At 45.9% G+C, this 14,561-nt stretch overlaps 1 protein-coding gene across 3 annotated transcripts in view; it reads right to left on the bottom strand.

Moving 5' to 3' along the window:
- Nucleotides 1–1,187: 1,187 nt before the first annotated feature.
- Nucleotides 1,188–14,561, bottom strand: part of USF3 (upstream transcription factor family member 3) — a 30,454-nt gene continuing 17,080 nt past the window's right edge. For all 3 annotated transcript variants that reach the window (XM_085069884.1, XM_085069892.1, XM_085069874.1), the window contains one exon: nt 1,188–14,306. In XM_085069884.1, the coding sequence (XP_084926010.1) occupies nt 7,840–14,306 (6,467 nt within the window). In that variant the 3' untranslated portion in view covers nt 1,188–7,839. The remainder of the gene's footprint in view (nt 14,307–14,561) is intronic.

Below are 14,561 nucleotides of genomic sequence, written 5' to 3'. Positions count from 1 at the left end.
CACTAAGGGATAGAGATGTGTAGGGGAAAAAGCAGAGCAGCACTGTGTTGGGAGGTGGAGGGAGCCTTTAAGCTGCCCACAGGCTGGTAGTGGAGTCCCTGCTTCCCCCTGCTATGATCATGCTAGGATTAAGCTGCTCTCACACTCCTGAAAGGGAAAAAAACTGCCACCGGCAGGGACACCTCCCATTAGAGCAAATGACCCAAAGCCCCATCCAACCTGGCCTCTCTAAAGATGGTGCATCTGCCACCTCTCTGAGCAACCTGTTCTAGTGTTCTACCACTTTCATTGTAAAAAATTTCTTTAACATTCCATATATTTCCATATATGTTTTCTTAGGAAATGTAGGTAAAAACTGTTGTTCTGCCCAGTACAACTCAAAGGAGAGGAAACAGCTTCTGTATCATACCAATACCCCCTCACAGGTTAAGAAAACTACCAGGGTCTTGTGAGCTGATGGTGTTAGAACTCCCCCTGGAGCCTCTGGGCTGGCAGAAGAGCAGCCAAGGCAGGGGTTACACACTGCACTGTGAAACAGGAAGGCAGGTGCCTCCTGTCCTGTTACCCCTCCCCTCTACTGTACACACTGGCTGTCACTGAAGGAACAAAAGCTTGGAACTGAAGGAACTTCAGCCTTTTTTTAAATTAAGACCTTCCCTAAAAGCAACTTCCACACCCATAAGAATTTTGAGGTTTACAATCCAGGTTTTCTAGAGCCCCTGGAAAGAATTCTTTCATAGTAATTCTGTCAGCTTCAGTATTGTGCAGCCTCCCAAAAAAGTCTTTACTTACCCTGCAGGGTCTCTGTACTGCTCTCATCCAAACCACATCCTTTAGCTTCAAACTGACAAAACAACTTTGACCACTTCAAAACCAATGCAAAGGACTGTGATGAGAAGCTCTGTATAAAGATGAAGTTGTGTCTCAACACTGATCACTGTCACTGGGGCAGGGACAGCACCTGCCATGTATTTTTTAGATCCTACATGATCAGTATTTATTTCTTCTGAATTATGTAGTTTTATATCTCCAAATAATGTGGTGCATAACTCTGGTATATGCAGAGAATACACAGCAGTGGAAAACTGGCTGTAAATTCCCAGTCTCAAAGCAAAGCTCTTATTTTTACCTATAGTTAAGAGTGAATGGCTTGGCTTTCCATGGGGAAAAAAGCTAGAACATTCAAAGAGTGTTTTGGGGTTTTTTTAATAAAATACTATCATGTTCATATCTATACAAATAATTATTACAACTATTAAACAAAGTATTACATTTAACAATAGAAATTTTAGAACTCTGAACAAGATCATGGGTTGGGATATTTACACCTGAATGCAACACATTTGTAAAAAGATGTCAAAATAAACAGAGCAAGATCTTATTTACAAGTGGAAGATGATGTTCCTGTTCATTCATTATAGATTTCTACTGCAGAGTTCCTATTTTCCATTACAAAATAGTAAGGACTTTCCACTGGGACTGTATCCAAGTCATTTACAGCTGTATAAAACAGAAGCACAGCAGAATACTCTGGTCTGAATATAAATAATTTACATTGTGGAGGGCAACAGCATCTTTGATTAATCTCCTGTGGCAAAATCCATATTTGCTTCCCTTCTCACAGTGAGCAGGCAGGAACAGGGTCCAACCCCCCATGAGCTCTTTTGTTTCACACTTGTGATTGCCAGAACAGCAGCACATATTGCAAACTTGGAAACCTTCTCATAAAGATACTTTTGATGAGGCAGAAAAAAAGCCTTTTTTTTTTTTTAATTATATCAGAAAAACTGGTATCGGCAAATAATAAATGGTGTCTTTGTAACTAAGTGGGGCTTGCTCACAGAGAGAGTAGGAATTTGTGTTGTCATGACCAAAACCCTCTGCTAAATCTTTCACCAGTTCATGGAATAACCTACTCTGAGTGGGAATAAAGCCTTGGTCCTCTGAGGTTGCAAATGAACCAATTGCAGAGGCAGTAGGAAGTTGAAAACACCCTCACACAAACCTGTGTCTGCTACCCATGCTGGATCATGGTGAGGGAGAAGGGAACAGCAGTAGGTGGTAATAGGGCAGATGATAGCAAAGAATGATGGTCCTTATAGCACTGTGTCAGAAAACAAAACAAATGTGACTGATCTGGTATAAACAGATTCTTGCCAGTGAAAGTGGGATCATAATTAAAGTGATGAGCATAAAACTTAGTAGGGGAACAGAAAAAGATGATAGCTCTTAGCATACTCAGTCATCCAGAAACAGTGAGTTTGTGACTGAGTCCTTGAGCCAGGACTGTGCAAGTACCTCAGAAAAAGGTGGAAAGACAACAGGAGACCAGAAATAATTAAATGTCTCCTTTTCTCCAGCCATGCCCTCTGCAAGTTGCCCTGCTACACGACTTGCTTCTGCAACAGCACTACAGTCACCAACCACAGCAGCAGCACAGCTTTAAAGTGCAGTAGGAAATCTGTGCAAAGTTCAGGAGGCTCTGGACTCACACAGTGCATTTATTTTTTTTCAGAGGGGTGCTCTTCCACCTGGGCAGCAGCACAGTGACTGCAGCTGGGAGCATGAGCTGGAAAACCCATTCCAGTAAGGCTCAGCCACCAGCTCAAATCACTTCAGTTCCAATTTTCCTTAACTGTTTGTAAATGAGGTCCTTTCTCTCAAGGAAAAGGTATATAAATATTAACACATTACTATTTTATTGCCTGCTTTCAACTTAGTCTGTCTCTGCTCTTACTCTCCTAGGCTGCTTAAGGGATTAATATGGGCTACACTGACATACATGCAGTCCAGCCCAATATTATTTACTGTTGTTTGTTGAAGTCATTTAGGCCAAGCTGAAACCAGCCACACAATGCCTGTCAGCTGTGGCAGTGCCACCCCAGAAGTAGTTCCCAACCTTTCCCTTTGATTTTGCTAAATTAAGCAGTACTGGGTATTTTTCCTTCCTTCAAAGTCAAAACAAACCCTGTGTAATTAACCTTCAAAAAAAAAGTATTACAGAAGAGAAAATGCCATTCTTAGACTAACAATTTGCAACTAAACCCACAAAATCCTTTCCTAGTATTTCTCAAAAAACAAAGGAACCATTAATTGCTGGGTAGTCCTCAGGAGAAAATTGTAATTGATGCTTGCTGAAGAAAATGTATTTGCTTATCAGATGGTTTTCCTAACAAGTAAACCAGAATCATTCCCTCTGCAAAGCTCCTTTTTCAAACAGCTCTCTCCAACCATAGATCAAGGTAAGGTGAGCCTTATCAACCTGACAGCGAAGCACAACAGGTTCCATGGGAGGGGAAAGGTGAAAAAAAGGAAAGAAGGAATAGTAAAGATGTTGCAATTTCTCTCCTTCCCGAGAGCAGAGCCCGAAGCTTTGGGGAAGGACTGAGACACTGAAGTGTCAGTGCCACAAACTGACCTACAAAACTAAGTGCAAGAAGCCTGATGGATGTGGAATGGCAGGTTGGATTAGTTTATGGTGACAAGGGAAACTCCAAACAATTTAACAACTAAAAAGGAACAGGAATTCAACATGTGATTTCCTCTCTTCCAGCATATCCAGTCCCTTCACTGTTCCTCCTAAATGCAACAAGCTGCTCTCAAACCAGGGGACAAGGCCAGGTTCAGCATGCAAAGCCCATCTTGGACAGTCAATTAGATCAAAATGCCACAACAGAGCAAATTTTTCTTAATTAAAGTTACCTAAAGGCCAGTCAGCAGTGTAAACACCAGAATTAGGATGTGTTGATATGAGGCCCTCACAGAGAGGTCTGCCTTTCTTCTCACTGCAGTCTTCTGATCCCACACCAATGCCAGGGGACAATTTCGTGTCAGCATGTAAAGAGACTCACACAGAACTTCAGCAGAAATTGGCATGTTCAAGGAGGGGAATGAAATGGTATTTCTCCATCCTGGTCTCATCAGGTTTCAGAAAAAGCCCTGAGAAGAATGACAAAGTGCCCTGTCACAACAAACTACAATCCTCCAAAGAAGATCAAGGGTCACACAGTAAGTATTTCTCAGTCACACACCACGAAATTGTGCAGTTCCTGCAAAATCCCAACAGCCTTTGTATGCCTGAAATGCCTTTGCTGCGATTCCCTGCATTACAGACATCCTGGGAGCAAGGAGGAGATGGTTTTGGTCATCTTTGTAAACAGAAAGGGGGCGTGTGGAAGTTACTGACACAGTTACTGCCTCTTCAGAAAATTCTGTCCAGCATGAAAAAACCCCAAATAAAATCACAGCTAACATACTCTACCCTGAATACTCAGGACTGCATTTAACTTCAATACAACAGCAGTAAATATGGAGGAATAAGAGAACAGAACAGATATTTCAGTTGAAAGGGACCTACAGTGATCATCCAGTCCCACTGCCTGACCACTTCAGGGCTGAGCATGTTGTACAAATGCCTCAAACATTTTTAGGGCATTGACCCCTCCTCTAATAAGCCTATTCCAGTGTCTGACCACTTTCTCAGAAAAGAAATTATTCCTAACCTCCCTTAGGGCTCCTTTGAGCTATTCCCATGAGTCCTGTCAATGGATCCCAGGGAGAAAGGACCAGCACTTCCCTCTGCATTTACCCTGTCAGGGAGCTGCAGAGAGCTAGAAGGCTGACTGTCTATCCAGATCCCTCTGCAAAGCATCTCTCAACAGCACCTTCAAGTTTGGTATCCTCAGCAAACTTGCCCAATGGTGTGTTCAACTCCTGCATCCAGATCAGTGACAGATCAGGGCTCTGGAATTGAGCCCTGAGCAACACTACTGATGACCAGGTGCCAGACAGATGTAGCCCCATCCTTGAGCTCTGCCCTTCAGCCAGTTCTTCACCCAGCACACCATGAAACTGTTCATCCCATAGCTGGACAGCTTGTCCAGATGGATGCTGTGAGGGTCAGTATCCAAATCATTATTAAAATCCAGAAAAATTACATCCACTGCCTTCCCCTCACCCTTTAAGTTGGTGACCTTATCACAGAAGAGAATCAAATTAGCTTGACAGGACTTTCACTTTGTGAACCCATGTTGCCTGTGCCTGATGACTGCATTATTCCTTAAACTCCTTTCAACAGTACCACTATAATCTTCACTATTTTGCCAGGAACTCAGGTTAGACTCTGAATCTGTAGCTCCCTTGGTTCTTCCCTCATGCCCTCTCTGTAGATTGGAGTAACTGTGGCTACCTTCCCATCACCATGGAGCTGTCCAGACTCCCCAGACCTTTGGTAGATGATCAAGCAGGATCCTGCTATCTGTCCTGCTTGCTCCTTCACTACTCTGGGAATCTTATCTGGCCAAGTGGATCTGTGGACATTCAAGCATTGCAACAGGTTTAAGTTTATAAGCTCTCTTTAGTTTTCACAGACATCATAAAGTAGTGTAGTTTTTCCAGCAGAGGAAACTAATGTGGTATTCTGTGAATGTCTGGAATGATGAGCAGGATTAGCATCTTTATATAAAGTCCTGGAAGCCAGGGCTTAATTTTTCACTAGTTTGTCTTGAAAGCCAAACCCATTGCTGCTCACACAGTGCCATTTAAAGAGAGCAAGAATGGGCAGATTTGCTTCCCTCCTCAAAGACCAGACAAGTGTGTGATGCACAGAGTGGCTGCTGCTTCAATCCCCCTGTCCTTACCATCCAGAACCCATGGATCCATCACAGTTATGGAACTCACCTCACCATCTGAGGCAGACCCTTTGAGACATACTGCACAACAGACACCCCTTTGGTCAAGAGTTTCACCAGAGCACACCCAGACCTGCAGTTGGCTTGACTGGTTTGAGGTTAAGAACTGATTCATTCCTAACCCCCTGCCCTCTGCACAGGCAGTGGCTGCCACTTGGTGACTGCAGTGTGGCAGAGAGAAGCTGCCTTGATGTGAACTGAAATACTCAATTATTTATAAGAAACAGGGAACTGATGCACCACTTAGATTTAGTGTCTTAAGATAAACTCCACATGAATTAAACCGTGATTCCCAACCAGAATCAGAACTGTTTTACTTCACCATGCAGGAAAACACCAGACTGCAGGTTTACAGGAGCAGAGTCGTTGCTGGGACAGACTAGAGACACAGCCCAATTATTTTTTATGTTAAAGCCTCCTTACTTTCCTGGGTCAGTGTCAAAGGGCTTAGCAAAACCAAAGTCTGGGCAGTCAAGCTGAAGAAAACTGTTTTATGTCCCTCTTTGTGGGTCCTGTTCTTGGATATGGAGGAATATCTTCCTTTCCACCTCTCAAAGAAAAAGAAACAAAACAAAACAAAATACCCAAGGGAGCCTGCTCCTCCCCATGCCCTCACCAGGAGTTTCTGACAGGTCCCAGGAGCAACAAGATGATGCACTGGTGGGCAACACACAGGCATGTCAAGCTTGAGGACGACTGCACGCAAGGGAACCCGAAGTTACTACGTTGTTTGAAGAATCAAACTCAGAATTGTATTTCCAAACACATAAAAGAAGAATATTTCTGCCCTGTTTGGAGAAAAAGGACACTGCAGAGACATTAAATAAATAGAATTTACTTAATTCTTCCTTTTCCTTTAAAATAAATGGGACCAAAATTTGTGAAAGTACTAGAGTTTCAGCCAGCGCACACACATTCACTCCATCTCTCATGCATCTACAAACACATCATCCTTCCTCAAATTCCAATGTCTTCCTGTGTGTTTTAATCCCAACACATCCACCATGTTCATCCATGTTCCTCCTTCAGCCACAATCACACAGGTTTAAATAAAAGGTGCATTCAAGTGCAGAGTACTGATATTAACTCGGGCTCAATCCTATCAGCAATATCAAGTAGAAACCATGCCCCCAGGAACCCCCACTCATTTTGTGGGATGCCACAGGCTCAGTCCTTCTCCCATGTGCTGCCTGGTACAATGAAGGGCTGTCACTCACAGAAACCAGAAAGCTGGTGTTTGAGCATGGGCCAAAGAAAAGCAGAGGGGGGGAAAAAAAAAGGACATTAAGAAGGTGCTAAACAAGGTATAAAACCCACCCTGAGGTAACCTGCAGCAACCAGCAATGAAATGGCAACAAACAGGGCTGCTGTCTCTGCTGACTGCACCAGGAGTGGTGAGCAACACTGAAACACTGACTGACTTCAGCAGGAACTGTAGCCACTATTGAAATGGATCCAAACAAGATTTTTAGAAACAGAAAGTCATGGGTTAAAGAAATCTAAATTTCCTAAAACAGTATTTTTAATTGCTGACCATGGGAACACTGTAACTTTGCCAGGTAAAGTCAGCTTTAAGTCAAGTGCATGTGACAAGCTTCAAACACACACAAGCTGCACAATAAATGCCATTTCCAATTAGCACTGGATTAACACAGACTTGACTTGCGTTGAGGCTCCTGAAGGTATTTTACAAAGGAAACAGAGAAACCCAAACCATTTCAAGCTCCTCTGCAGTTTCAGGTAAACACATCAAGAACAAACTGACACCTCTAGCAATTGTTTCCTATCTCCCATACAGATATGGGATCTCTCTCATTCCATGTATTTCTGAGGGTGGCCCTTACCTTGGAACAACTGAACATCAAACTTGATTGTTGGAAAATCAACAACCAATATTTGCTCAGCTCTCTATGTTGCATCCTTACCGTTTCCTAGTAAGTAAGCATTGCTATAGGCACTGGTGCTTTAGAGTCTGTAAGGTGGGTGGAAACACAACATGTATATAAATATGGAAAGTACCATATACATACACCTAGGCAAATAAACAGTGATGCTATGAATGGTCTCTCCCAGGGGTGCCAGTAAGATCCACTTCCTTCTTCTTAAATATATAAACAACACATCAGACCTGAAGTCAGTCCACCAGTTTTCATACAGCTGAGCTGCAGTCATGACCTAAAATATGGCTTATATTGTGGGCAGGGCGGTTTGAGGGCTGCTTGGAAGAATCTGAAGCAGATGTGTTTGTAATGGAAAGCAAAGGAGACATTGCTGAGCCATCTGGAGGAAGAGCTGTGGCTATTTCAGGGAACAAAGAAGTTAAGTTAAAATTGGATAAGTGCGACGTGTTGGTCATGTGCATTGGTGGCATATCTGGAAGCAAAGGAAAACTTGGCTGAGCAAAACCAACAGGCCTGGGAGGAGACAAAATGGATCCAAACCGATTGTTCAAACCTCCACCGCTCGGCTTCTCCGTGCTTGGGTTTGGAAACATTTGATTGGGAAAGTAAGGGATAGAAATGTCATTGGAGAGGGTAGGGTGGGCAGGAGAGTAAGGGGGATAGAAGGATGGCAGTGTATTCTGAGGATCAACTGGGATTAGAGCTGGTGTCCGAGTGGCACTAGGCTGCGTGACTGGTGGGATGAATGAAGCGTTGGCATTTATTGGTGGATTCATGCCACCCTCCGGGATAAAAGGGAATCCAAAATTCTGGGAGAGAGTATGTTGGTCAGGGGCCGTGTTATCATTAGACACTTGAGGGCCATCAGACATAAATCTGACAATGCTTCCTCTTTTCTCTATCGCGGACTGTTGGCGCCCAAGGATCATGCTGCCACTAGTGGACAGAGGAAGATGGGGAAGACTGGGATCAAAGACATTTCCATGTCTCTGATTTCCAGATCGATTCCTTTCGGGCTGACGTATTTTAGAACCTCCATTGTCTTGCAGAGGATGCCTCGAGCGCTGAGTGACTGAAGAATTTGGCTGACGAACAGAAGGCTGCCCTTGCTCGCCGTTTCCATGAGAAACTGCAGGGTGAGGGTGAGTTGGCCTCACAACTCCATGCATATTGCTGGAAACTGGTGTATTCATGTGGTTCTTAGTTCCGTGACTGTCTGTCATCCTCATGGGGTTGGACTTCTGCACAGAGATGTTTGGGCTTGTATTGCGACCCTGAATGTCTCCTGAGGAAGAAGAACTCGAAAAAGGAATAGTCAATGAACTGTTCCTTGTGTTAATTGCCCCAATGGACATGTCACAGCTTTCCCTGCTCTGGCCATCACCATCCCTTCGGATGTGGACGCTCTCTCGCGCTGGGGGACAGTTGTACTCGATTGTGGAGGAGGCACCGCACTGCGTGTTCCTTTGATGTTCTGGGATTGATCTTTGGCTTCCACTGACTTGATCGCCAAGGTGAGGGGCGAGCAAACTCTGCATGAAACTTTGGTGGCATGTATTTTCATTTTCCCTTGACGGCAGGCTATTCCCTGTTGGTATACCCTGTACTGGCTGGTAGGGCAGTCTCTTCTGCCTCTCTATGGATGGCGCAGCATTCTGACTGATTCGGAACGCTTGTGACTGCATGCCCCGGAGGGATGACACAGAATTCCCAATTTCACTGTTTCTTGAAGCCTGTACATCGAAATTGCCTGCCGGTTGTTGGTTGGGTCCAGAGGGCTTAAATGTTTGGCAATCAGAAAGACGCTGCACATCTGAGCCAACTGTGTGGTCCACTGACAAGCGGCCCTGCATATTATGAATTGCCAACCCTTTATTTCTAGAAACATCAAGATAGCTTCTCATTTCAAGCTGGTCAGAAACCCTAGGGCCTTGAAGAGATATTCCTATTCTCTGCTCTGAATTAGAGGGTGTCTTCCCAATGAGGGCCTCAGCAGAGTAGCTGGAAACTCTGTTTCTTTCCTGCCTGTGAGGGGTGCATGTCATATCTGATGGTCTGGTCACAATGCTGGCCTGGGACACCATTTGCTGCTCTAAGCTCCTTGAGGTCATAAGTCTTTGCATCTGATTGTGCCCTGACACGTGTTCTGAAGTGGAACCTTGCTGTCTGCTGCCAACATCCTGTTGCTGTTGGTGCATAATATCCTGATTGATGTGGCTCTGAGGGTGGTTATGGTGGGTTCTGCTTGTTGCAGGATTTTCACAGTTCTTTTCAGGCTGGGAAGCTCCAAAGTGCTGCTGCATCTGCTGCTGCATTTGTTGGTGGTGAGGATGGGGCTGACCACCTTTCTGCCGTGTTTGATCACTTCCGTGGTGTTTCTGCTGTAGGGAAAGCTGTGTGGCTTGTGTTCCCTGGATGAGATTCCGTTTCTTTTGCATCTGTACCTCCTGCTGTATTGTTCGCTGTTGGTGGACACTGTGGGGTTGAGAGTGGACAGAGTTTTCCCCGTGAGTGACGTGGTGCTGCAGCTGGTACAAGTGGTGCCTTTCTCTTAACTGCCCAGCCTGCTGCTGTTTCAAGTACGGGTGATTACTGTGAAGGTGAGAAATGCCTTGGGCAGGAACGTGTTGAATTGGCTGCAAGTGCTGCCCTGCCTGGCCTGGCTGCTCTGAAAGTGGTGGCTGAGAACCACACTGAACTTCAGCTTGTCTCAAAGCTGGCGTTACGAAATTGCTGTTGGGTGGGAACAACCTGTTGAGGCCATCAGAGTGCCCTTGGTTGCTCACTGGTGCCACTGAATTGGATGAATTGGGAGGAATCTGACTGACAAGCATCTGTGTTTGATCAGGAATTATCTCTGGTGTTCGGTTCATCAGCGCCATCCCCTCAAGCCTTATGGGTGCTGTCTGGCACTGCTTTTGCCTCTTTGCAGTAGAAAGCAGAAGGTCATCCTGAACGGCCCTCTTGGCAGAGTCTTTGCGACCTTCATGATTTTGCTGCTTTAAGTGTGATTCCTGCAGCTGGGGAGCCTGCATGGTGCTTGCCCTGATAGCATTCAGTTGCTCCTGAGCATATTCACTCATCAGAGCAGGTCCCGGAGACGGATTGATGTATGTGCTAGATGGAAGGGAGAGGCTCACAGTTGCAGGGACACTTGCAGGCTCTGAAGACTGGGATAAACTTGAGCAACTCACCAGGGGATGGACAATGCGGCTCTGGTGTATCAGATTATTCACGCTTAGACTGGTTATGCTGGGTGTCTGGGAAGTAGAAATCTGCAAAGGAGTGTTTGATGTTTCCACACCTCCTACAGAGCAGCTTGGCTTCTCAACCTGCCTGTCGACGTTTGTCTGTACTGTTTCATGAGCACTGAATTTGTTCGGTGTTGCTTCCAGCAGCCCTGCACTGTTTTCTTTCACTGACTGAGGTTTAAAAGGCTGTTGCTCTCTCTCCAAAGGTGCAGCCTCAGACTTAGAGATGCCATCCCTTGTGTTAACCTGTATTCCCCCTCTACCTTTCTCAAGGCTTTCCTGGTTAAAAATAGCTCTTGCTGCAAGAGCTACAACGTCAGTCTGTTCTGAAAATGTGCAGCTGCTACAGGTACTGGTTGAGGTGCTGCTTGTGACATCTTCTCTGGTGCTGTCTGGCAGCATAGATGCAACTGAGAAGCTTCGACTGCTGCCAGAGCTGGTTGACATCGGGGAGTCTGCCTGCCTGCTAGTGATAAGGGAAGCAGTGACTACTTCCTGATCAGGGATGCAAGAGTGGTGCTGGGAGAGAGTGTCACCTTCTGTGTTCATCAGCAAGAGTTCCTGCTTCTCAGGCAAATCAACATTTGATTCTGCTGATTTAGAGTTTTCCATAGGAAAATTAGAATGCTCCCCCTGAACAGTAAACGAAGAGGTTTTTTCCACAGCTGCTCTTTCTTTTGTGAGATCAGACAGCATTTTGGTTAGACCCTGTCCTTCTAACAAATCCGCATCTTGCATTACCACTGAGGAATCCTGCGCAATATTGCAGGACTCTGAAATCATTCCCACCTTGGAAGTATGACCCGCTGTGCTGCTCTGTGCTGCTGGTGTCCCAGCAGCCTGCAAATGTGTCACTGGTGCTTCTTTAGGAGAGGATGTTGAGGTGTTGGGGGGTTCACAGGGTCTGGGAGACTCTGACAGGGCAGAGGCAGTTGGTGGGTGGCTCTGAGACCCCTGTGCCTGCTGGCGAGGAGCAGCATCTTTGGCTGGCGCTGGAGCAAGCAGCAGCTGCTCTGACGCCACAGACTCCAGCGGTGAGGAAGCAGGCACCTCTGCTGAGCTTGGCTCAGGAGCACAGGGGGTTTTCACTGCCTGTTCAGAGCTCACAGTCTCTTTGGAAGGAGAGTCAGAATTGCTGACACCGCTCAATGCAGCCGCGCTGCTCGCCTGCGATGTGGTCACAGCCTGTGATGCCGCCGTGGTGTTTTCAGGCGGCCCTTCGCCATTTGACTGCTTTGCCACCGTCTCCACAGGAGCACAGTCCACCTTCCCTGCGTCTCTGCAAGGAACTGCTGGGCAGGACACTTTATTATTGACTGCTTGGTGTTTCTTTGTGCTTGGCTTTTTGTTTGTCCTTTTTGATTTTGCAGTGGATGGCAAGCCAGCAGCTGCTTTTTGGGGAGAAGCATTTATGGAATTAGATGCACTGGTTAATACCGAAACCTCTGCAGGCACTGAAGATGCCACAGAAGTTGGCAATGACACACAGTTGACTGTGGCAATCTGGTTATTGACAGTTGCAGGATTGGTGGGGTGGCTGAGAGACAAGTGCAAGCAGCTCTGTCCAGCCATCTGCGATATGCTTTGACTGAGGTTAGCTAAAGCACCGAATGTATTGAGGGCAACATTGGTATTCGGATCTTCGCTGGTGGTGGGCTGAATAATTTGCATAGGGGCTTGGTTTGAAGCTCCAGATGAAGACATCACTGGCTGCAATGCAAAAAGCTGCCCATTTAATGAGATAGTCTGAGGATGCTGTTGACTGGACATTGTCACTGAAAACGTCTGCGTAGAGCTAGAAGATGGCACAGAAGATGGCCTTGGTAATATATGGACAAGGTGTTTTCCTCCAAAAGTCTGTGGAAGAGAGGCATTTTGCATGGAGACGCTGGAGTTGGCGACTGCAGTCGGCCCGTTCATGGGAACTCTTACAGGAGCAGAAGGCTGAGCAGAGAGGAGGGGAAGAGGATTCTGATTTGCAGCTTGTATAATTACAATTTGCTGACTAACATTTTGGCTGGGAACTTCTGCTCTCACGATGGGTGGGCATGGAGCAGGGTTTGGAGGCTGGAGAATGATGACATTCTGGTTAGCTGGTGCTCCTGTCACAGCTGAGGCGACTGGCTGAGCCATCTGAATCACCTGCATAGCGGAATTTAATGGAAGGATATTTCCTGCAGCCTGAGCTTTAACCTGTGGCTGGCTGATTAAAGGCTGTATAGGGACGGGTGGGCACGAGGGCAAGGTAACTACAATCTGTTCAGCTGCCTGGCCATCCCCAGGCAGAGAAGCATGCAAACTGATGCTTGTAGTCAAAGGCCTATTGTGGGCAGAAGACACAGTCCCAGCACCACTGACTGGCTCATTTAGGAGGGCAGTCATTATCCCGGATGGCGTTTGGCTCAGTGGCTGAACAGTGTTTCCCGCCAGCTGCAAAGTCGTCCAAGTGGTCTGTGTGTTCCCAGCTGAAGGCATCCGGGTAAGGCTACTCGTGTTTTTCAAGTCTGAAGTGCCAACACCTGAAGAGCCTGAAAAAGACCAGCAGTTCTCCAGGGGACTGGCAGCCAGAGTGCTTATTGCTGTCACAGACTTAGCTCCTTCTGATGTAGATGTCACAGATGTCCCAGCACTGCTGACCACCTCCATACTTTTGAGGACATTTACAGAAGAGCAGCCCTCTGCAGTAGACAATCTCACAGGTGGCACACAAGCTGTGTCTGTGGATGAAGTGGCACAGCTTTCCTGGGGGTCACTCCTGGAACTGTGTGTATTTGAGCAAGTTGCATTCACCTGTTGAACTTGGGAGGCTTCCACAGAGGTGCTGGAAAGAAGGCTGGCTCCCTGCAGGAGTGTTTTCTTTGTCGATTTAGTGCCCTCCTCATAATTTTTACCTTTGAGGGGATTTTGCTCATTCTGTGGTGCATTACTCGAAGTACACTGCAGTACCTGTTCTGGTGCAGGTCGAGGTGTGCTCTGTGAGCTGGCAGGAACAGTGATGGGCACACTTCGCTCGCTCTCCGTGGTGGAAAGCTCAGGAATGTTCCCTGCTGGAGCTGCCTGAGCAGGTGCCAGCGGAGAAACTGTAGGTTGTGACGATGGCTTATTTTCTGTGGGATAAATACCAGCAATCGTCACAGGAGTCACAAGGTTGCAAGTTCTCTGAACTGGCACAACATTGGCTGTTTGTTTTTGTAAATTATGACCAACATTAAATGTTATTCCCTGAACAGATGCTCCCTGGTTGTTTCCATTGGGTTGAGTCCCATTTGAATAGACAATGATGTTCTTTTGAACCTGATCACTGGGAATAACAACCGAGACCTTGGCGTTTTTAAGGTTTCCTTTCCAGTGGATTGTAGGGTCATCATACAGGCAAATATCATTTGCTTTCAGTAGCTCGATGTACCTCCCATTTTCCTTTTGCAGTTCATCCAACTGTTTCCGGAGTTTTTTTATCTCTTCAGCTACAAAACAGTGAGAGCACTCCATTACATCAGCACCAGAGCAAATAATGAAACAATGTTACCATGACTTAGAGAATAAATACTGTGTAGTAATGAAATAATTCGTAGAAATAAACGGAATAAATTGTTAATAATGTATGTTCTTTTCAAATGGTTAGCTCAATGTAAGTGAAGACTCTTATCCTGGTAAGTCTCTCTACTGAGTGGAGAAGTGAGTGAATTTCACAGACTATTCCATTACCAATAGCAGGATAT

Source organism: Lichenostomus cassidix, chromosome 1 (assembly GCF_008360975.1).
Source record: "Lichenostomus cassidix isolate B80296 chromosome 1, HeHo_3.0, whole genome shotgun sequence".
Classification (NCBI taxonomy): Eukaryota; Metazoa; Chordata; class Aves; order Passeriformes; family Meliphagidae; genus Lichenostomus; species Lichenostomus cassidix.
This window is presented reverse-complemented; position numbering and strand designations above follow the sequence as displayed.